This window comes from Octopus sinensis, unplaced genomic scaffold (assembly GCF_006345805.1).
Source record: "Octopus sinensis unplaced genomic scaffold, ASM634580v1 Contig13735, whole genome shotgun sequence".
Classification (NCBI taxonomy): Eukaryota; Metazoa; Mollusca; class Cephalopoda; order Octopoda; family Octopodidae; genus Octopus; species Octopus sinensis.
The window spans coordinates 99,975-122,615 of NW_021833036.1; the positions used below are offsets into that span (position 1 = coordinate 99,975).

A 22,641-nucleotide genomic window follows, 5' to 3' on the forward strand; every position below is an offset into this window, starting at 1 on the left:
GTATCAAAAGGGTTAAGAATTGTTTCTCTATTATATATTTTAACCCATTCGTTACCATATTTCTGTTGAGATGCTCCATGTTTCTTTAAATTACTTTAAATATAACAAAGAATTTAGTAAAATAACTTAGTTATCATTAAGCTAGTGTTAGGAACATAAACTGTGACTAAGGTTTGGTGGAAGATTTTAATTCAGAACTTATGAAAACAAGACATTTGTACTACGGAGCCAGAAGTGGTTTCAGGTTGGTTGGTATCAAAAGGGTTAAGAATTGTTTCTCTATTATATATTTTAACCCTTTTGTTACCATATTTCTGTTGAGATGCTCCATGTTTCTTTCAATTACTTTAAATATAACAAAGAATTTAGTAAAATAACTTCGTTATCATTAAGCTAGTGTTAGGAACATAAACTGTGACTAAGGTTTGGTGGAAGATTTTAATTCAGAACTTATGAAAACAAGACATTTGTACTACAGAGCCAGCGCCAGTTTCAGCCGGGTGGTATCAAGGGTTAAGAATTGTTTCTCTATTATATATTTTAACCCTTTTGTTACCATATTTCTGTTGAGATGCTCGTGGTTCTTTCAATTACTTTAAATATAACAAAGAATTTAGTAAAATAACTTCGTTATCTTAAGCTAGTTTGTTAGGACATAAATGGTGACTAAGGTTGGTGAAGATTGTAATTCAAAACTTTTGAAAACAAGACATTTGTACTACAGAGCCAGAGGCAGTTTCAGCCGGGTTGGTATCAAAAGGGTTCAGAATTGTTTCTCTATTATATATTTTAACCCTTTTGTTACCGTATTTCTGTTGAGATGCTCTGTGTTTCTTTAAATTACTTTAAATATAACAAAGAATTTAGTAAAATAACTTAGTTATCATTAAGCTAGTGTTAGGAACATAAATTGTGACTAAGGTTTGGTGGAAGATTTTAATTCAGAACTTATGAAAACAAGACATTTGTACTACAGAGCCAGAGCTGGTTTCAGCCGGGTTAGTATCAAAAGGGCTGAGAATTGTTTCTCTATTATATATTTTAACCCTTTTGTTACCATATTTCTGTTGAGATGCTCTGTGTTTCTTTCAATTATTTTAAATATAACAAAGAATTATTAAAATAATGTAGTCATCATTAAGCTAGTGTTAGGAACATAAATTGTGACTAAGGTTTGGTGGAAGATTTTAATTCAAAACTTATAAGAATAAGACATTTGTACTCAGAGCCAGAGCCGGTTTCAGCCAGGTTAGTAACGAAAGGGTTAAACTGGCCCTGTCTGGCCCAAATATTCCACTTTTTCTAGTGTTAAAACTAACCATAACTGGCCTTTAACACCTAAGTGTCATCCTAAAAATAAACAACCAGGCTGGGGTCAGGTGTAGCTCTCTGGCTTACCAGTTAGCAGTTCTGCTCAAAACGTCCGACCCATGCCAGCATGGAAAAATGAACGTTAAATGATGGTGATGAGGCCATTGAACTATTGAAGCTACAAGGCAGGGCATGATTAATTCAAAACATGAATGAGTAATTGTTACATTTCACAGAGAAGGCCCTGAATGCCAGGGGTTAAAACCAGCTGTATCAGGCCTAAATTTTCTACCTGTTTTATTTGCAAACAGGCCAGATCCAGCCTCTCACACCTACCCTACAATGTTATTCTTTAAAAAAAATACATTTACATCATTGAAATCTTGAAGCTATGAGATAATGTACTGTAAATCCTCGAGTATAATCCGCATTTTTTTCCCAAAATTTCAAGGTCAAAATCCCTAGTGCGTACTATATACGAGGTTAGTGGAGGCGCAATGGCCCAGTGGTTAGGGCAGCGGACTAGCAGTCATAGGATCGCGGTTTCGATTCCCAGACCGGGCGTTGTGAGTGTTTATTGAGCGAAAACACCTAAAGCTCCACGAGGCTCCGGCAGGGGATGGTGGTGATCCCTGCTGTACTCTTTCACCACAACTTTCTCTCACTCTTACTTCCTGTTTCTGTTGTACCTGTATTTCAAAGGGCCAGCCTTGTCACTCTCTGTGTCACGCTGAATATCCCCGAGAACTACGTTAAGGGTGCACGTGTCTGTGGAGTGCTCAGCCACTTACACGTTAATTACACGAGCAGGCTGTTCCGTTGATTCGGATCAACCAGAACCCTCATCGTCGTAACAGACAGAGTGCTTCCAAATACGAGGTTAAAAATGAAAAATATTTTCTAAGCAATGTCCGAGTCTCTATTTGCTGCCTGGAAATGTTTATTCAGACGCATTTTGTGATGTCGGGCGCGAAAATACCTTAAGCTAAGCCTGAAAGCAATGAAGTCATAAAAGAATCATCCATAACTTGCAGTAAGCAACATTTATTAAAATAAAAGTATTCAGAACACAGAATAACATGTAACAAAAACAATTTTCTGATGTTGACTATGAATCTGATGATGACAGATTTACACAACAATGATGCTGACATGTTTACGGAGGAACAAATGGAACAGTTATTTGATGCTGAAAGTGATGTTGAATTTGAAGGATTTGAATAAATATTTTTGCTTTTGCTTTTGTAACTGATAGCGATAAATATGTAAAGGCAATTTACTTAATATTTATTTTTCTCTGGCATTATTACTGTTATTTCTTTATTTTCTGCAAACAAATGGCACAAAAAAGCTACAAGGTCATTCTAAGAATATACAATCACATCATTGAAATCTCAAAGCTATGAGATAATCCATGATTAATTCAAAACAGTGCTGAATAAATAAATATTACATTTGACAGAGTAATCAGAATGCTAAAAGCTTAGTAAACTGGCCAGATCTAGCTATTTTAAGTTTAAACCAGCTATTTCCAGCTTCTCACACATACATATCATCATCATCATCGTTTAATGTCTGTTTTCCGTGCTAGCATGGGTTGGACGGTTCAAGGTGGTACCAGTTATGCACTGGGGTCGATATAATCGACTTAATCCATTTGTCTGTCCTTGTTTGTCCCTTCTGTGTATAGCCCTTGTAGGTCAGTAAAGAAATAAGAAATGTTAGGCGCAGGAGTGGCTGTGTGGTAAGTAGCTTGCTAACCAACCACATGGTTCCGGGTTCAGTCCCACTGCGTGACATCTTGGGCAAGTGTCTTCTGCTATAGCCCCGGGCCGACCAATGCCTTGTGAGTGGATTTGGTAGACGGAAACTGAAAGAAGCCTGTCGTATATATGTATATATATGTGTATGTGTTTGTGTGTCTGTGTTTGTACCCCTAGCATTGCTTGACAACCGATGCTGGTGTGTTTACGTCCCCGTTACTTAGCGGTTTGGCAAAAGCGACCGATAGAATAAGTACTGGGCTTACAAAGAATAAGTCCCGGGGTCGAGTTGCTCGACTAAAGGCGGTGCTCCAGCATGGCCGCAGTCAAATGACTGAAACAAGTAAAAGAGTAAAAGAGTAATAAGCCAGGCAAAATACTTAGCGGTATTTTGTCTGCCGTTACGTTCTGACTTCAAATTCTGCTGAGGTCGACTTTGCCTTTCATCCTTTCAGGGTCGATAAATTGAGTACCAGTTATGCACTGGGGTCGATATAATCGACTTAATCTGTTTGTCCTCTCTGTGTTTAGCCCCTTGTGGGTAGTAAAGAAATAGGTATTTCGTCTGCCGTTACGTTCTGACTTCAAATTCGGCCGAGGTCGACTTTGCCTTTCATCCTTTCGGGGTCAATAAATTAAGTACCAGTTACGCACTGGGGTCGATGTAATCGACTTAATACCTATGTCTGTCCTTGTTTGTCTCCTCTGTGTTTAGCCCCTTGTGGGTTGTAAAGAAATAGGTATTTCGTCTGCCGTTACGTTCTGAGTTCAAATTCCGCTGAGATCGACTTTGCCTTTCATCCTTTCAGGGTCAATAAATTTAGTACCAGTTACACACTGGGGCCGATGTAATCGACTTAATCTGTTTGTCTGTCCTTGTTTGTCCCCTCTGTGTTTCACCCCTTGTGGGACTGAACTCAGAACCATGTTCTAATCATCTTTTCTCTTGGAGGCACAAAGCCTGAAATTTGTGGGGACGGAGCTAGTTGATTACATTGACCCCAGTGTTTCACTGGTACTTAATTTATCAACCCTGAAATGATGAAAGGCAAAGTCAACATCAGCAGAATTTGAACCTAGAACGTAGTCATTGGCGAAATACTGCGAAGCATTTTGTCCAGCGTTCTAACGATTCTGCCAGCTCGCAGCCTTGAACCATGTCCTAATAATATATTTATATATATAAAGCTGAAGTTGTCTGTGTATGGCAGGTTTGGTAGCCTTCAACTAACACCATCTCCTCCGAGACCCTGCGGCATAAGTTGACCAAAATTGAGAGTATGATAGAAGAAGGCTTGCTCTTCATTCCGTAGAAGATAAAATTCAAATCGGACCATGTTAACACCAAAAATTACTTACATCAAAAAGGTGCTTTTTTTCTTTGAAAATCCCTATTTTTTACGAATTTTTGACTGCTGTGTTGCCATTTTTCGGTGTATTTCAACCAGAAAAATGTTCACTTAAAGAGAATAACAAGCTACATAATGCAAAATTTTTCAAAAATTCCAATTCTAAAGGGTCAAAACAAACCCGAGCAATGCTGGGCGATACTGCTAGTTCAGTTATAGAAATACAATACGATTTTTTAAACATTGAATAGCAATGGGGTCCACATAAATAAAATAGGAATTAAAGAGGTTCATAAAACCTGGTTGAGAAACACTGTGTTTGAGGGTTAAAATAAATTTGGTATTATAGGCGTAGGAGTGGCTGTGTGGTAAGTAGCTTGCTTGCCAACCACATAGTTCCGGGTTCAGTTCCACTGCATGACACCTTGGGCAAGTGTCTTCTTGGAAAGCCTCGGGCCGACCTAAGCCTTGTGAGTGGATTTGGTAGCCGGAAACTGAAAGAAGCCTATCGTATATATGTATGTGTGTGTGTATATGTCTGTGTGTCTGTGTTTGTCCCCCCAACATCGCTTGACAACCGATGCTGGTGTGTTTACGTCCCCGTAACTTAGTGGTTCGGCAAAAGAGACTGACAGAATAAGCACTAGGCTTACAAAGAATAAGTCCTGGGGTCGATTTGCTCGACTAAAGGCGGTGCTCCAGCATGGCCGCAGTCAAATGACTGAAACAAGTAAAAGAGTAAAAAGAGAGTATTAATTTTTTTGTCTTTCTTTTGTGGTTGTTTTGTGTTTTACTGATTTTTGTTTTTCTTTCTCTTTTCCTCCTTCTCCATCCCTAACCTCGCTGCTGCCATGACTACCAGAGAGGAAACTCCATGCGTCTGCTAAGAAACAAGCCAATTTTGGCAAACAGAAGAACAAGAATCCCAAGGATCGTGTTATGACCAGCCCAAAGAAGCGAGTTACTTTGAGCGACGTCGTACAAGTGATGCCGGTTGATGAAATGTTAAGTCCAGCCAGTATGTTCAATGGAGAAAACGGTGTCCCCGGCGCCAAAGAGGGCCCAAACGCCAACAAACCCAAAGTACCTCAAACACCACCAAAGTCTGTCCTGAAAAATTCCAAATCTGCAGAACGTAGAAAATTGCAGAATTCTTACAGTACAGAGACATCTTCTGTTAATGAACCTTCACAGGGGACATCTTCGCAAGAGACCCCTCACAAGAAAACCCTTCACAAGAGGAGTCTGCAACAGAGACAGAATTACCTTGTCGAGAACTGGATGAGCAAGAAGCGCTAACGTAAATTTATTTATTTATTTTATTATCTTTTGTTCTTTTAGTTTTGTTTCAGGTGTTGGGCTGTGGCCATGCTGGGGGCACCATCTTGAAGGGTTTAAGGGTTTTAGTCAAGATTCTGTTACTCGTTTCTCTTCCTTCTTTTTTTTCTTTAAAGCACCCATTGCATTCTTGGGGTGTTAGGGAGGGCATCCAGCCATAGAAACCAATCCAAATCAGACTGGAACCCGGTGCAGTTCTCCGGCTTACCAGTTCCACTCAAACCATCTAACCCATACCAGCATGAAAAGCAGATGTTAAATGATGATGATGATAAGTCTGCTACATATTCTTATTTCTTGTGCTCTGGGACATATTTCTGGCATATGGTTTGCATAACAGACATGAAATATTCTAGTTTCATGCCAATGTCTGGTGTGGAGCGACATTTTAGCGACTCCTGTCAGAGGATTCTTTTGGGATCGATTTCCAGTCTGCTTTGTGGAAGTTCAGATTGGAGAGATTTCGGGTGCTTCCTTTAGGCTGTATGTCTCTGGTTACTTTTGGCCCAAACATAGACAGCTCTATTATGTTGTGATCCGAGACTAATGTCGGTGTCACTTTCACATCATGAATGATGTCCATATTGTTCGTGAAGCAGAGATCCAGAATGTTATTCGCCCTAGTTGCTCTGAGCACAACTTGCTCCATGAATAAGGCATTGGTCAGGTTGAGCAGAGACTCCACCTGTGCTTGTTTGCAATGAGTCATTCCTGAGAGCATGAGGCCTTATGGCCATTTGATGTTGGGGAAGTTGAAATCACGCATAAGAAATATGGTCATGTGGTGTTCCATTTTCATGAGGATCTCTTTAATTCTTGTGAGGTAATCTTCAAACTTGCCTAAGTGATTTGGGGCATCCAGTTGGCAATATGTATTGCATATGACTATATTATGTTGTCTTATGTATACAATTAGAGTGTCACATACTGAATTTGAGTATGACAGTAAGACCTGGGGTGTGAGGTCATCACGGATGTATACAGTAATTTTCCCTCCTGTCTGTTTGCAGTATGGTATCTTTTGGTACATGTACTTCTGTATCCTCTATATCAGGTCTCAGGTGAGTTTCCACAAGTGTTATGCATAGGGCTTGATTGCATGCAGTAAGGTCTCCCAGGTAGAAAATTTTGCTTTTGTAGTTACGATGCAACAGGCCCCCAATATTTAGTAAAAATATTGGCATGACGACGGTGCTGGCATTAGGGGAGGCCATCCTGTGTCTGTTGATCATGGTGGACTTGTGCAGTGTCATACGTATATCTCTTATATAAAATCCGTTCTGTTTGTCTGTGTGTGTGTCTTGTAGGATCTCGGGCATCCTCCATCCGGTTGCGCTCAAATTTGATATGTAGATACCGACAGTATCAGGGCGTGTATAAGTCTTGAAAAAATTACAAAACTCGATTCCAGGTGAGAATGCGATCGATAAAGCCGTTTTTGTCCTGCTTTTCTTCCGTCAACCTATACATAACTGCACCTTCCATTTTTTGTTGTTTTTGTACTTCTTAAGGGCACGTTTCTTTCCTGCCAAGCTTACTGTTTAAACCATGTTTGTGTTCTCCCAGTCAACAGCCTTATCATTACTGGTACTTTAAACTCTTCGGTTGCATATTTGTGTGAATAAAATCGATTTTATGTGCCACCGACACAGATGCCAGACAAGGCTGGCAAATGGCCACGCTCGGATGGTGTTTTTTTATGTGCCACCGACACAGGTGCCAGACGAGGCTGGCAGACAGCCATGCTCGGATGGTGTTTTTTATGTGCCACCGACACAGGTGCCAGACGAGGCTGGCGAACCGCCACGATCGGATGGTGTTTGTTACGTGCCCACAGCACGGAGGCCAGTCGATGCGGTACTGGCTACGGCCACGTTCGGATGGTTTTCTTATGTGCCACCGGCACTGGTACCACAAAGATACAAATTCCATTGATGTTCATCTATTTTGGTTTGGTTTGATTTTGGTTTGATTTTAAATATTTATAAATTCTATCCAAGGAATATTGTCATCATCATTGTTATTATTATTATTATTGTGAAGGCACATTGCTCAGTGGTTAGAGCGTCGAGCTTACGATCATGAGGTTGTGAGTTCGAATCCCGGACCGGGCTGCGTGTTGTGTTCTTGAGCAAGACACTTTATTTCACGTTGCTCCAGTTCACTCAGCTGTAGTAATGAGTTGCGACGTCACAGGTGCCAAGCTGTATCGGCCCTTTGCCTTTCCCTTGGATAACAACGGTGGTGTGAAGAGAGGCCGGTATGCATGGCAACTGCTGGTCTTCCATAAACAAACTTACCTGGACTTTTGCCTGGGAGGGTAACTTTCTAGGTGCAATCCCATGGTCAGTCATGACCAAAAGGGGTTTAACAGCCGTATTATTATTGTATGTGTGTGTATATGTATGTATATATATATATATATATATAATAAGCACTATGACCTGGCAACGCTGGGTCATAGTGCTAGTGCATGCGTGCACACATACACGCGAGTACTGTCCAAATCTCTGACCATTCACATACAGCTAGCTGGCATTCAATTGGCGTATCAAGTTTCGGGCATTTTGATTGGGATTTCGATAGAAAATTCACAAAAAAGTCACTTCTATTGATTTTTTTAATGGCTTTGCGGGGTGACTGGGGAAATGTAAAGATGTGCATGACCACCCTTGGACGGTTTTCAATGACCATAGAAAGTGTGAGCCCTCTAACTGAAAAATTGTGTATTTGTATAAAGGATACACACACAGACAGATATTTTGCCGTTTGTATATAGAGATATGTGTGTGTGTGTATATATATATATATATATATATAAGGCGAGCTGGCAGAATCGTTAGCACGCCGGGCGAAATGTGTAGCCATATTTCATCTGCCATTACGTTCTGTGTTCAAATTCCACCGAGGTCAACTTTGCCTTTCATCTTTTCGGGGTTGATAAATAAAGTACCGGTTACGCACTGGGGTCGATGTAATCGACTTAATCCCTTTGTCTGTCTTTGTTTGTCCCATCTATGTTTAGCCCCTTGTGGGCAATAAAGAAATATATATAGGTGGCACGTAAAAAGCACCCACTGCACTCGCGGAGTGGTTGGTGTTAGGAAGGGCATCCAGCCGTAGAAACACTGCCAGATTCAGACTGGAGCCTGGAGCAGCCCCTGGCTTCCCAGACCCCGGTCGAACCATCCAACCCGTGCTAGCGCGGAAAACGGACGTTAAACGATGATGATGATGATATGCACCTATCTTACTGGTCTGAAAGGGTCCAGTAAAAACCATGAGCAAACCCCCTTATTTTATATCAAATCATTAACGAAATTTAAATCAGAACCCCAAAAGGGAATTCCTAAATATTTGTGCTTTTTCAATTCCTTCCTGTTGCAGCCGGGAGTTGACCCAAATTCAAAAATTCCAACACCAACAGAAACTTATAGAAGAAAAGAACAAGGAGACCCGGAATCTCCTTGCCGAAGCCATTAAGGACCGGTAAGTCCTGCCTTTAACCTTCTTTGGAAGTTCTTGGATTTAGTTTTTTGTATTTCGTGTGTAAGAGGATTCTTTGTTGGAAGAAATGATCCATAGAGTTATCAATAACTTTCATGAACGTCTCCAACAGTGTGTCGACAATGATGGGAAGCCATTAGCTGATTTAATTATTAAAACTTAATGAAATAAAATGGCATTATATGTACTCTCTCTCTCTTTACTCTTTTACTTGTTTCACTCATTTTGACTGCGGCCATGCTGGAGCACCGCCTTTTTTAGTCGAGCAAATCGACCCCAGAACTTATTCTTTGTAAGCCCAGTACTTATTCTATCGGTCTCCTTTGCCGAACCGCTAAGTAACGGGGATGTAAACTAAACACACCAGCATCGGTTGTCAAGTGATGTTGGGGGGACAAACACAGACACACAAACATATACACACACACACATATATACAACGGGCTACTTTCAGTTTCTGTCAACCAAATCCACTCACAAGGCTTTGGTCGGCTCGAGGCTATAGTAGAAGACACTTTCCCAAGGTGTCACGCTATGGGACTCAACCCGGAACCATGTGGCTGGTAAGCAAGCTACTTACCACACAGTCACTCCTGTGCCTATATATATATACATACACATACATGATGGGCTTCTTTCAGTTTCCATCTCCCAAATCCACTCACAAGGCTTTGGTTGGCTCGAGGCTATAGTAGAAGACATTTTCCTAAGGTGCCACGCAGTGGGACTGAACCCTGAACCGTGTGGTTGGTAAACAAGCTACTTACCACACAGCCACTCCTGCGCCTTTAGCTGATTTAATTTTTAAAACTTAATGAAATAAAATGGCATTATATGTACTCTTTACTCTTTTTTACTCTTTTACTTGTTTCAGTCATTTGACTGTGGCCATGCTAGAGCACTGCCTTAAATCGAGCAACTCGACCCCGGGACTTATTCTTTGTAAGCCCAGTACTTATTCTATCGGTCTCTTTTGCCGAAACGCTAAGAAACGGGGACATAAACACACCAGCATCGGTTGTCAAGCAATGCTAGGGGGACAAACACAGACACACAAACACACACATATATATATATACATATATACGACAGGCTTGTTTTAGTTTCCGTCTACCAAATCCACTCACAAGGCATTGGTCGGCCCGGGGCTATAGCAGAAGACACTTGCCCAAGGTGCCACGCAGTGGGACTGAACCCGGAACCATGTGGTTGGTAAGCAAGCTACTTACTACACACCCACTCCTGTGCCTATATATATATATATACACATACATATATATGATGGGCTTCTTTCAGTTTCCATCTCCCAAATCCACTCACAAGGCTTTGGTCGGCCCGAGGCTATAGTAGAAGACACTTTCCCGAGGTGCCACGCAGTGGGACTGAACCCTGAACCGTGTGGTTGGTAAGCAAGCTACTTACCACACACCCACTCCTGTGCCTATATATATATATATACATACACATACATATATATGATGGGCTTCTTTCAGTTTCCATCTCCCAAATCCACTCACAAGGCTTTGGTCGGCTCGAGGCTATAGTAGAAGACACTTTCCTAAGGTGCCACGCAGTGGGACTGAACCCTGAACCGTGTGGTTGGTAAACAAGCTACTTACCACACAGCCACTCCTGCGCCTTAAGCTGATTTAATTTTTAAAACTTAATGAAATAAAATGGCATCATATGTACATTCAGAAAACAAAATTTTTTTTTCATTATTTCTTATTTTATGCTTTCATTAACCCCTTACCCGGCAGAAACGAATATATGCGTTTTGACCGAAATCGTTTTTTTCTATCTCTGGCGAGTTAACTCGTCAAAAGATAGACTCGCCAAAACGACAGCAAACGAGTTCCTTCATCTATTATAAACTCCTTTTTGACATATACGAGTATATTCGCTCACTTTATACGTCTGGCAGTGACGATTTCTGCCACCTTTCGCTTGAGTAAGGCATTGAAGACCGAGTATGATTTAGTCACCTGGAGACAGTCGAAGCGTTGGAAGGCACATTTTATGAATAGAAGTATTCACTTTGTTTTTACGTTGTTTTTTTTTTATACCTTTATATTATAACCCCACCATGTCGATAATCAAATAAAATAACATGATTTTTTGTAAAAGTAATGATTTATGAAAAAAACGGGTTAACTCGTTTCTGCCCAAAGCGGTAATTTAAAATCAATATTATTGAATTAAAATTCATAATAAATAAGGCTTGAAATATACCTCAAAATCACCATTCAAAACATAGTAAAATAAAACAATTAAAAAATATGTCTGAAAAAATACATTTATTTTCAAAATAATTGTTGGGTAAGGGGTTAAGCCTCCAAAATGTGTCAGATCATTTCGGTCCACCCTGTAATTCATCACCAGGGTTTTTAAAAAAAATATTTCTTTTAATTCCTCGTATGTTTCCACTTCTTTTATTCCTTAGATGGGAGAAAGCAGAAACAGAAGCCGTCTTGTTGACCAAATTGCAAAAGGATCTCTCACGGCTGGACGACCTCCTTACTGCTGACGTGTCCATCATCCGAGACAAAATCGAAACTTCCAGCTTGGAGTACCTTGAAGCACAGTATGTAAAAATACATACATATATATATATCATCATCATCATCATCATCGTTTAACGTCCGTTCTCCCTGCTAGCATGGGTTGGACGGTTTGACCGGGGATCCGGGAAGCCAGAAGGCTGCACCAGGCTCCGGTCTGATCTGGCAATGTTTCTACAGCTGGATGCCCTTCCTAACGCCAACCACTCCGTGAGTGTAGTGGGTGCTTTTTACATGCCACCTGCACTGGTGCCAGGCGAGGCTGGCATCGGCCACGGTCGGATTGGTGCATTTTACGTGCCACCTGCACGGAAGCCAGTCGAGGCGGCACTGGCTTCGGCCACGATTCGGATGGTGCTTTTTACGTGCCACCCGACCGGAACCCAGTCGAGGCGGCGCTGGCATCGGCCACGATTCGGATAGTGCTTTTTACGTATCTCCAGTCCAGGGGTCCTGGCATCTGCCGGGTGCCAGTCATAGGATTGGTTCAATTTCGATTCCGATTTCACTTGCCCCAACAGGTCTTTGTGTGTCCAAGGGGGGAAAGGCATGCATAAGTGGGCTGGACTCACTTGTCCTGCCTGGTCTTTTCATGCACAGCATATTTCCAAAGGTCTCGGTTGCTAGTCATTTCCTCAGTGAGACCTAAAGTTCGAAGTCGTGCTTCACCACCTCGTCCCAAGTTTTCCTGGGTCTACCTCTTCCACGGGTTCCCTCCACTGCTAGGGATTGGCATATATCCATATCTATTATATTGCCCTCATTTTCCCTACCCCCAAATTGATATGCACTCTATCTCCGCTCAATCCCTATCTCTGATTGTGTGTTTTTATTCTCCCTCTCTCATATTCACCTTCTAGCTTCAGGGTGCTCTCTCTCACTTTCTCTCTCCCTCTCTCTCAAAAAGGATTAGTCATTCATGTACTTCGAAGTTTCGCCCTTAACAATTAAATACACATTAATTAATTAGTTAATGCATGTCTATGGCTCATCAGCGAGAATTACTACGGACGTATAAATATAAAGCTCAAATACATACTGCATATATATATATATGTATATATATATATATATATATAGGATGGAAGCACTCCGTCGGTAACGACGATGAGGGTTCCGGTTGATCCGATCAACGGAACAGCTTGCTCGTGAAATTAACGTGTAAGTGGCTGAGCACTCCACAGACACGTGTACCCTTAATGTAGTTCTCGGGGATATTCAGCGTGACACAGAGAGTGACAAGGCCGGCCCTTTGAAATACAGGTACAACAGAAAAATAGGAAGTAAGAGTGAGAGAAAGTTGTGGTGAAAGAGTACAGCAGGGATCACTACCATCCCCGCCGGAGCCTTGTGGAGCTTTTGGTGTTTTCGCTCAATAAACACTCACAACACCCGGTCTGGGAATCGAAACCGCGATCCTATGACCGCGAGTCCGCTGCCCTAACCACTGGGCCATTGTGCCTCCATATATATATATATAGATAGATAGATAGATAGATAGATAGATAGATACCGGAGTAAACACATAAATGTGAAACAATGTGGAAAAAAGAGTACTCAAATACCAGTGGTAGAGTAATATGCTTTATTTAAAAGCAGCAGAAATTCAACAAAACCTGTTTACTCAGAGTTTCACATTCCTGTTCATCGGACAGTTTTGTTAAAATAGAACCAATATGACAATTCTATCAAGACTAGTGTAAACGTTACGCCTTTAAAAATGGACTTGCTTGATTGGTCCTTTCAAATAACGGTCATATGTGAGCGATAAACAAAAATGAGTTCAATATAAAATATAAAATTATAAAAGTTGAGGAAAAACCTTAAATCGAATCTTTGGTTAAAATGTCATTAATAAAGAAAATATAATTAATACATAGAAATTGAAATTAAAATATTAAAATATATTAAAATATTTCACAACAGTACATAGATAGATAGATAGATAGATAGACAGATAGATAGATAGATAGCTAGATAGACAGATAGATAGACAGATAGATAGATAGATAGATAGATAGATAGATAGATAGATAGATAGATAGACAGATAGATAGACAGATAGATAGATAGATAGATAGATAGATAGACAGATAGATAGATAGACAGATAGATAGACAGATAGATAGATAGATAGATAGATAGATAGACAGATAGATAGATAGATAGATAGATAGACAGATAGATAGACAGATAGATAGATAGATAGATAGATAGATAGATAGATAGACAGATAGATAGACAGATAGATAGATAGATAGATAGATAGATAGATAGATAGATAGATAGATAGACAGATAGATAGACAGATAGATAGATAGATAGATAGATAGATAGAGAGATAGATAGACAGATAGATAGATAGCATTCATCATCATCATTTGATGTCCATTGTCCTTGCTGGTATGGGTTGGATGGTTTGACCAGGGCTGGTAAGCTGAGGGGCTGATTTGGCATGGTTTCTACAGCTGTAATGATATGCATAAGATCTGGTCATCAAATCTAAGTAGAGACTTCAAACTTGAAATCTTCAAAGCCACAGTCGAACCAATTCTACTATATGGCTCAGAAACCTGGACGTTATCAAAGAAGCTTGAGAGGCGGTTGGATGGAACCTACACTCGCTTCCTTATGAGAGCACAAAATCTCTCGTGGAAGCGCCATCCAACCAAAATGCAAATATATGGGAAACTACCACCTGTGTCATATCTTGTGAAAGGTAGAAGAGTCCAGTTTGCTGGACATTGTTGTAGAGCTGAAAAAGAAGTAATTTCTACTCTTCTCCTCTGGAAGCCATCTACTCGCAATACCAGAGGGCGCACACTCTCCTACCCTGATGTAATCTCCAGGGATACAGGCATCCAGCAACAGGACCTCCGTAATGCTATGATAGACCGTGAAGTCTGGCGTAGCATGGTAAATTCCATTGTCTCGACCACGGTTGAACAGTGATGATGATGACAGCTGGATGCCCTTCCTAATGTTAACCACTCCAAGAGTGTAATGGGTGCTTTTACGTGCCACGGGCATGGGTGCCAGTTGCGTGGCACCAGTGTCTCCCACGACTATGATTTTCACTCGGCTTGATGGGTTACACGCACAGCAGCTTCGCACAGTTTCCCATCTGCCAGGATCAGTCACAAGACAATGAAACCCGCAGGGCCTGAGGCCATAGTAGAAAACATTTGCACAAGATGCCGTGCAGTGGGACTGAACCCAAAAACATGAAGTTGAAAAGCAAACCTCTTAACCACACATCCATGCCTACACCTCTATACATACACACACACACACACACACACACACACACACAAGCTGTTTCCTCCTTAAACCCTCCAAATAAGTCCTTATGTGGTACTCTTTACTCTCTCTCTTTTACTTGCTTCGAGCAAATCGACCCCAGGAGTTATTCTTCGTAAGCCCAGTACTTATTCTGTCGATCTCTTTTGCCGAACCGCTAAGTTACGGGGACGTAAACACACCAGCATCGGTTGTCAAGCAATGTTGGGGGGACAAACAGACACACAACACACACACACACATATATACATATATATGATGGGCTTTGACACCGCTTGAAAAAAATCCCATTTTCCGTAGCAATCATTATCATCATCATCATCATTGTTTAACGTCCGTTCTCCATGCTAGCATGGGTTGGACGGTTTGACTGGGGTCTGGGAAGCCAGAAGGCTGCACCAGGCTCCAGTCTGATCTGGCAGACTGGAGCAATGTCGTATGAAATTGTCACCCATAATTATAACCCTAGTATCTTTGTAAGCCTAGTACTTATTCTATTGGTCTCTTTTGCCGAACTGCTATGTTACGGAGACGTAAACACACCAACATCGGTTGTCAAGCGATGTTGGGGGACAAACAGACACACAAACACATACACACACACACACACATATATACATATATACGATGGGCTTCTTTCAGTTTCCGTCTACCAAATCCACTCACAAGGCTCTGGTCGGCCCGAGGCTATTGTAGAAGACACTTGCCCAAGGTGCCACGCAGTGGGACTGAACCCGGAACCATGTGGTTTGTAAGCAAGCTACTTACCACACAGCCTCTCCTACGCCTGGGAAACAAAATACAAGGCTTTATTTTGCATCTTCTTTCTTTCTTTCTTTCTTCTTCTTCTTCTTTCTTCTTCTTCTTTCTTCTTCTTCTTCTTCTTCTTCTTCTTCTTCTTCTTCTTTTCTTCTTCTTCTTTCTTCTTCTTCTCTTCTTCTCCTTCTTCCCCTTCTTCTCCTCCTTCTTCTTCTTCTTCTTCTTCTTTCTTCTTCTCTTTCTTTCTTCTTCTTCTTTCTTTCTTTCTTTCTTTTTCTTCCCTTTCTTCTTCTTCCCTTTCTTCTTCTACTTCTTTTCGTCCCTTTCTTCTTCTCTTCTCCTCCTTCTTCTTCTTCTTCTTCTTCTCCTTCTTCTCCTTCTTCTCCTTCTTCTCCTTCTTCTTCTTCTTCTCCTCCTTCTTCTTCTTCTTCTCCTCCTTCTCCTTCTTCTCCTTCTTCTTCTTCCCTTTCTTCTTCTTTTCTTCTTCTTCTTCTTTTCTTCTTCTTCTTCTTCTTTTCTTCTTCTTCTCTTTCTTTCTTTCTTCTTTTTCTTTTCTTTCCCTTTCTTCTTCTTCTTCTTCTTCTTCTTCGTTTTCTTCTTCTTCTCCTCCTCCTTCTTCTCCTTCTTCCCCTTCTTCTCCTCCTTCTCCTCCTCCCCCTCTTCCTCCCCCCTCCTCCTTCTTCTTCCCCCTCCCCCTATCTCCCCCACTCCTGCTCACCACCATCTTTCTAACGCCTTCTTCTCTCTTTCCAGGAAGCGTTACGAGAGAGCCGAGAAGGAGTTCATCAGGTGCAAACTGGAGATGTTCCGTAAGGCCGAACTCAAGGAACAGCTCACCGAACACCTGTACACCATTATTTACCAGAACGAGATGAGGAAGGCGCAGAAGCTGTCGGAACTGACGGAGAAGCTAAAGATTTGTCCAATATCAGAAGAGGTGGAGTGCATCCTTCCGCAAATGCCACCAGTTCCTGTATATAACCCCGTTAACACGATACACTCCCCCTGCAAAGACATTTCCACCACCACTGCCAACACCACCACCACCACAACCACTGATACAACCACTGCCAACACCACCACCACCACAACCACCGACAGCACCACAACCCCTGACAGCACCACAACCACTGACACCACCACCACAACCACTGACACCACCACTACTGCTAGTGTGACCCCTTCTAATGCTAGCAGTACAGATAAAGGGTCGGCAATAGCTATCGAAGGTTGCCCCGAGAAAGACACCCCTGTGACCTCCCCCGCAGAAACGGCGCCTTCGCAGTCTGAGGAGTGCCACGCTGCTGAGACGTGTGCCGACGCTTGTCCCTCCGGAGGAACGGAGTCAGCCCCGGAGGGCTCTGGAAATCCCGGTGGAGATCCGCTTACCGAAAAACTGTCCGAGTCGCGAGTGGGAGCCGGGGACGACGTGACCCTTGCTGTCTCCAGCCCCATCGAAAATAACACCAGCAACATCGTTAGTGGCGGAAATAGCAGCAGTAGTAATAATAATAATAATAATAATAATAGTAGTAGTAGTAGTAGTAATAATAATATTAACGATAATAATAATAATAATAATAATAATGCTGACAGCAACAACAACAATAATAACAATAATAATAATAATAATGTAACAGTCCCTGCCTTAGCAACGCAACACAAGAATACCAATGCAAAGGGAGATAATCATAACGAGGGGGAGGGAACTGGTGATAGTTGAGATACTCAGAGACTAAACCAGACTAAACGCCTTACCATCCTTTTTTTTGATCTCTTTAGGTATTTTTTTTTCCTTTTGGGAGCTCAAATCTCATTCATCCATACAAGGTCAAATGTCATTTTGTACCAGGGGATTCTCATTTTTTAAAAATATTTTTTTTCCTGTGTACTTTATTATAATTCTGTACTTTGAGTCTGCACTTTATCATAATCCTGTACTTTATTATAATCCTGTACTTCAATCCTGTACTTTATTATAATTCTGTACTTTAATTCTGTACTTTATTATAATTCTGTACTTTATTATAATCATGTACTTCAATTCTGTACTTTATTATAATTCTGCACTTTATTATAATCATGTACTTTAATTCTGTACTTTATTATAATTCTGTACTTTAATTCTGTACTTTATTATAATCCTGTACTTCATCATAATCCTGTACTTTATTAAAATATTGTACTCCAATTCTGTACTTTATTATAATTCAGTCAAAACCCATGCTAGCATGGAAAGCGGACGTTAAACGATGAATAATAATAATAATAATAATAATCCCTTCTGCTATAGGCACAAAGCCTGAAATTTTTGGGGCCGGGGGCTAGTCAATTAGTCCAACCCCAGTATACAACTGGTACTTAATTTATCGACTCCAAAAGGATGAAAGACAGAGTCAACCTCAGCGATATTTGAACTCAGAATGTAGCTGCAGACGAAATACCTATTTCTTTACTCCCCACAAGGGGCTAAACATAGAGGGGACAAACAAGGACAGACAAACGGATTAAGTTGATTACATCGACCCAAGTGCGTCACTGCTACTTAATTTATCGACCCCAAAAGGATGAAAGGCAAAGTCAACCTCAGCAGTATTTGAACTCAGAACGTACCTGCAGACGAAATACCACTAAGCATTTCGCCCAGTGTGCTAACAATTCTGCCAGCTCACCACCTTAGGCTAATTAATATAATATAATAATAATAATAATAATAATAATAAATAATAATAATAATAATAATAATAATAATTAATAATAATAATAATAATAATAATAATAATAATAATGGTTTCAAGTTTTGACACAAGGCCAGCAATTTCAGGAGAGGGGTAGGTCAATTACAGTGACCCAGGTACTCAACTGGTGCTTATTTCATTGATCCCAAAAGGATAAAAAGCAAAGACGAATTTAAAATCAGAATTCTGAATGCTAAGATACACAAAATACTGCCAAGCATTTTGCCTGCATGGTGAGGATTCTGCTAGCTTGCCACCATAATAATAATAATAATGATAATGATGATGATGATGATGATGATGACGATGATGATGACGATGATGATGACGATGATGATGATGATGATGACGGTGACGATGATGATGATGACGATGACAACGATGACGACGACGATGATGATGATGACGATGATGATGATGATGGTAAATCTTTCTAATTTTGGCACAAGGCCTGAACTATTGGATGAGAGAGGGCTTAGTTGATTACATTGACATGCCTCACCCCCCCCCTACTCCCAGTCCTCGACTGGTATATATTTTATCCACCAGAAAAAACATAAAAGACAGAGTCACCCTTAGTGGGATTTGAACCCAGTACAACTAGAAGTGCTACTAAGCATTTTGTTTGGCATTTAACGTCCATTTTCCATGCTGGCATGGGTTGGATGGCATGACAGGAACCGATATCTGAGTACTTTGTACGTGGCATCTTGGTTTTAGGATCTCAATTGTGGGCATGTTTTCTTCAGTATAGCAATGTCCCACATATCTTGGTTCCTCTCTCATCTTCATAAGGTCTAGTATTTTTAGATCAGCCTTCAGTACCTCATCCTATGTCTTCATGGCTCTCTCTTTTCCACAACATCCCTCCCCTTTAAGTGATCAGCACTTGATAATAATAATATCCTTTCTGCTAAAGGCACAAGGCCTGAAATTTGGTGGGAGGAGGTAAGTCAATTACATCGAGCCCAGTGCGTAACTGGTACTTAATTTATCGACCCCGAAAGCATGAAAGGCAGAGTCGACCTTGGCGGAATTTGAACTCAGAACATAGCAGCAGACGAAATACTGCTAAGCATTTTGCCTGGTATGCTAACGATTCTGCCAGCTCGCCACCTTAATAATAATAATAATAATAATAGTAATAATAATAATAATAATAATAATCTTTTCTACTCTACGTACAAGGCCCAACATTTTTGGGGAGGGGCCAGTCGATTACATCGACCCAGAGCGTAACTGGTACTTAATTTATCGACCCTGAAAGCATGAAAGGCAAAGTCGACCTTGGCGGAATTTGAACTCAGAACGTAATGGCAGACGAAATACCTATTTCTTTACTACCCACAAGGGGCTAAACACAGAGGGGACAAACAAGGACAGACAAATGCATTAAGTCAATTATATCGACCCCAGTGCATAACTGGTACTTATTTAATCGACCCCGAAAGGATGAAAGACAAAGTCGACCTCGGCGGAATTTGAACTCAGAACGTAGCGGCAGACGAAATACCTATTTCTTTACTACCCACAAGGGGCTAAACACAGAGGGGACAAACAAGGACAGACATGGGTATTAAGTCAATTATATCGACCCCAGTGCATAACTAGTACTTATTTAATCGACCCCGAAAGGATGAAAGGCAAAGTCGACCTCGGCGGAATTTGAACTCAGAATGTAGCGGCAGACGAAATACCACTAAGCATTACGCCCGGCATGCTAACGATTCTGCCAACTCGCCGCCTTGAAAAAATATCAGGTTCTAGTAATAATAATAATAATAGAGCATGTCCCTTAGTGGCTGACGATATGTGCATCTCTGATCACGAGCAGAAGTAGTGGGGGAGCATCATGGCCATGTGTTGGGGGGGATTCTTTGGGATTTGAATAATTTACCTCTGGAAACATGGGTGGTTCTTTCAACATCCTTAAACAACCCTTATTCAGGGACCTTTTGAGCGGGATGGGTTACTCGATCTGAAGAAAATTCTAACTGGGCCCCACCTGCAAGGTCATGTGCTGTTTATCTTGATATGAGATCACCATGTCGCGCACATATGGTTGTGATGCATGTGCCTGGTGTACCCTTATCAGACGAGTAGTCATGATGGGTATATTGGGCTTCGTATATTTTACCCCAGTGTCACTTTGAAGGCATGCACTGCTCCCTCACTCAATAATAATAATAATAATAATAATAATCCTTTCTACTATAGGCATAATACCTGAAATTTTGAAGGGAGGGGTACATGATTACATGAACTCCAGTGCGTAACTGGTACTTTCTGAAAGGATGAAAGACAAAGTCAACCTTGATGGAATATTAACTTGGAAAATAATGCTTAAAGAAATATGGCCAAACATTTTACAGAGTTTGGTAATAATTCTATTACAGACAACAAGGCCTGGATTTGAAAGAGGTGATGGGAGTTATTAGTTAATTAGTTAATTAGTTAATTAAAATCTACTTTAGTATTTGACTTGCTCTTTATTTCATCAAATTCTAACCCCTAAAACCCCGTCTGTTCAGAGTCAACTTCATCTTTTTTTTTCGGGGTTGATACGATAAGGTACCAGTCAAGTACTGGGGGGGTCAGTTTAAAATTCCTAGGCAGCAGAAAATGACCCTCAAAATTTGTGAGGGAATCTTCTTGGACCACCAATTATGAATTTATTTTTTAATTACTTAATGTTAACTCAGTAAGACATTAAACTTTATGGGTCCATGGAAACTTTTGTAAGGACCGTGTTATGAGATATTACTCTTTTACTTGTTTCAGTCATTTGACTGCGGCCATGCTGGAGCACTGCCTTTAGTCGAGCAAATCGACCCCAGGACTTATTCTTTGTAAGCCTACTACTTATTCTAACAGTCTCTTTTGCCAAACTGCTAAGTTACGGGAACGTAAACACACCAGCATCGGTTGTCAAGCGATGTTGGAGGGACAAACACAGACACACACACACACACACATACATATATATATATACATATATACGACAGGCTTCTTTCAGTTTCCGTCTACCAAATCCATTCACAAGGCTTTGGTCGGCCCGAGGCTATAGTAGAAGACACTTGCCCAAGGTGCTACGCAGTGGGACTGAACTCGGAACCATGTGGTTGGTAAGCAAGCTACTTACCACACAGCCACTCCAGCACCTATATATATATTCATATATACGACTGGCTTCTTTCAGTTTCCGTCTACCAAATCCATTCACAAGGCTTTGGTCGGCCCAAGGCTATAGTAGAAGACACTTGCCCAAGGTTCCACACAGTGGGACTGAACCCGGAACCATGTGGTTGGCAAGCAAGCTACTTACCACACAGCCACTCCTATTTTTAAGACTAAGACAGACTTTACCTTTTATCTTTCAGGGGTCGAAAGTATATCAGTGATATACTTTGGGATGCATTTACTATTTCTCTGAGACATCCTTAACACATAAAGCATGGCAGGCCATGATCATGACCGTCAGGCACAGGTTGACAGGCCACGATCACGGTCCAGATAGATAGAGAATACCAAACGAGTTCCCTAGGGATACCGTATTTATTACAAGCCACGAGTTGTAATAAATACAGTATCCATAGGGAATGAGTTTGGTATTTTATTTATTACACACGAATAAACGACCATATTTTTTTAACCCAATAACTAAATTCTTCACGTTTAGTTGTAACTTATGAATGACAAAAGTAGTGCCTTTATGGGTCTTCCTCTGAAACACAACATAATACCAAAGCTCTTGGTCATAGCCTCAATGAGGCCCAGTACTCATATATATATATATATATATCATCATCATCATCATCATCGTTTAACATCTGCTTTCCATGCTGGCATGGGTTGGACGCTTCGACTGAGGTCTGGCAAACCAGATGGCTGCATCAGACTCCAATCTTGATCTAGCAGAGTTTCTACAGCTGGATGTCCTTCCTAACGCCAACCACTTCAAGAGTGTCGTGGGTGCTTTTACGTGGCACCGGCACGAGGGCCAGTCAGGCAGTAC

At 41.0% G+C, this 22,641-nt stretch overlaps 1 protein-coding gene across 1 annotated transcript; it reads left to right on the forward strand.

Annotated features, from left to right (window-relative positions):
* Positions 1 to 5,607: 5,607 nt before the first annotated feature.
* Positions 5,608 to 17,773, forward strand: LOC115229866 (anaphase-promoting complex subunit cdh1; the record flags this gene model as incomplete). The annotated part of the gene is made up of 4 exons (XM_029800138.2): positions 5,608 to 5,723; positions 9,149 to 9,250; positions 11,712 to 11,852; positions 16,642 to 17,773. Coding segments are annotated over 4 exons (1,329 nt in total), but the record flags the coding sequence as incomplete, so codon positions are not given.
* Between the last annotated feature and the right edge of the window lie 4,868 nt (positions 17,774 to 22,641).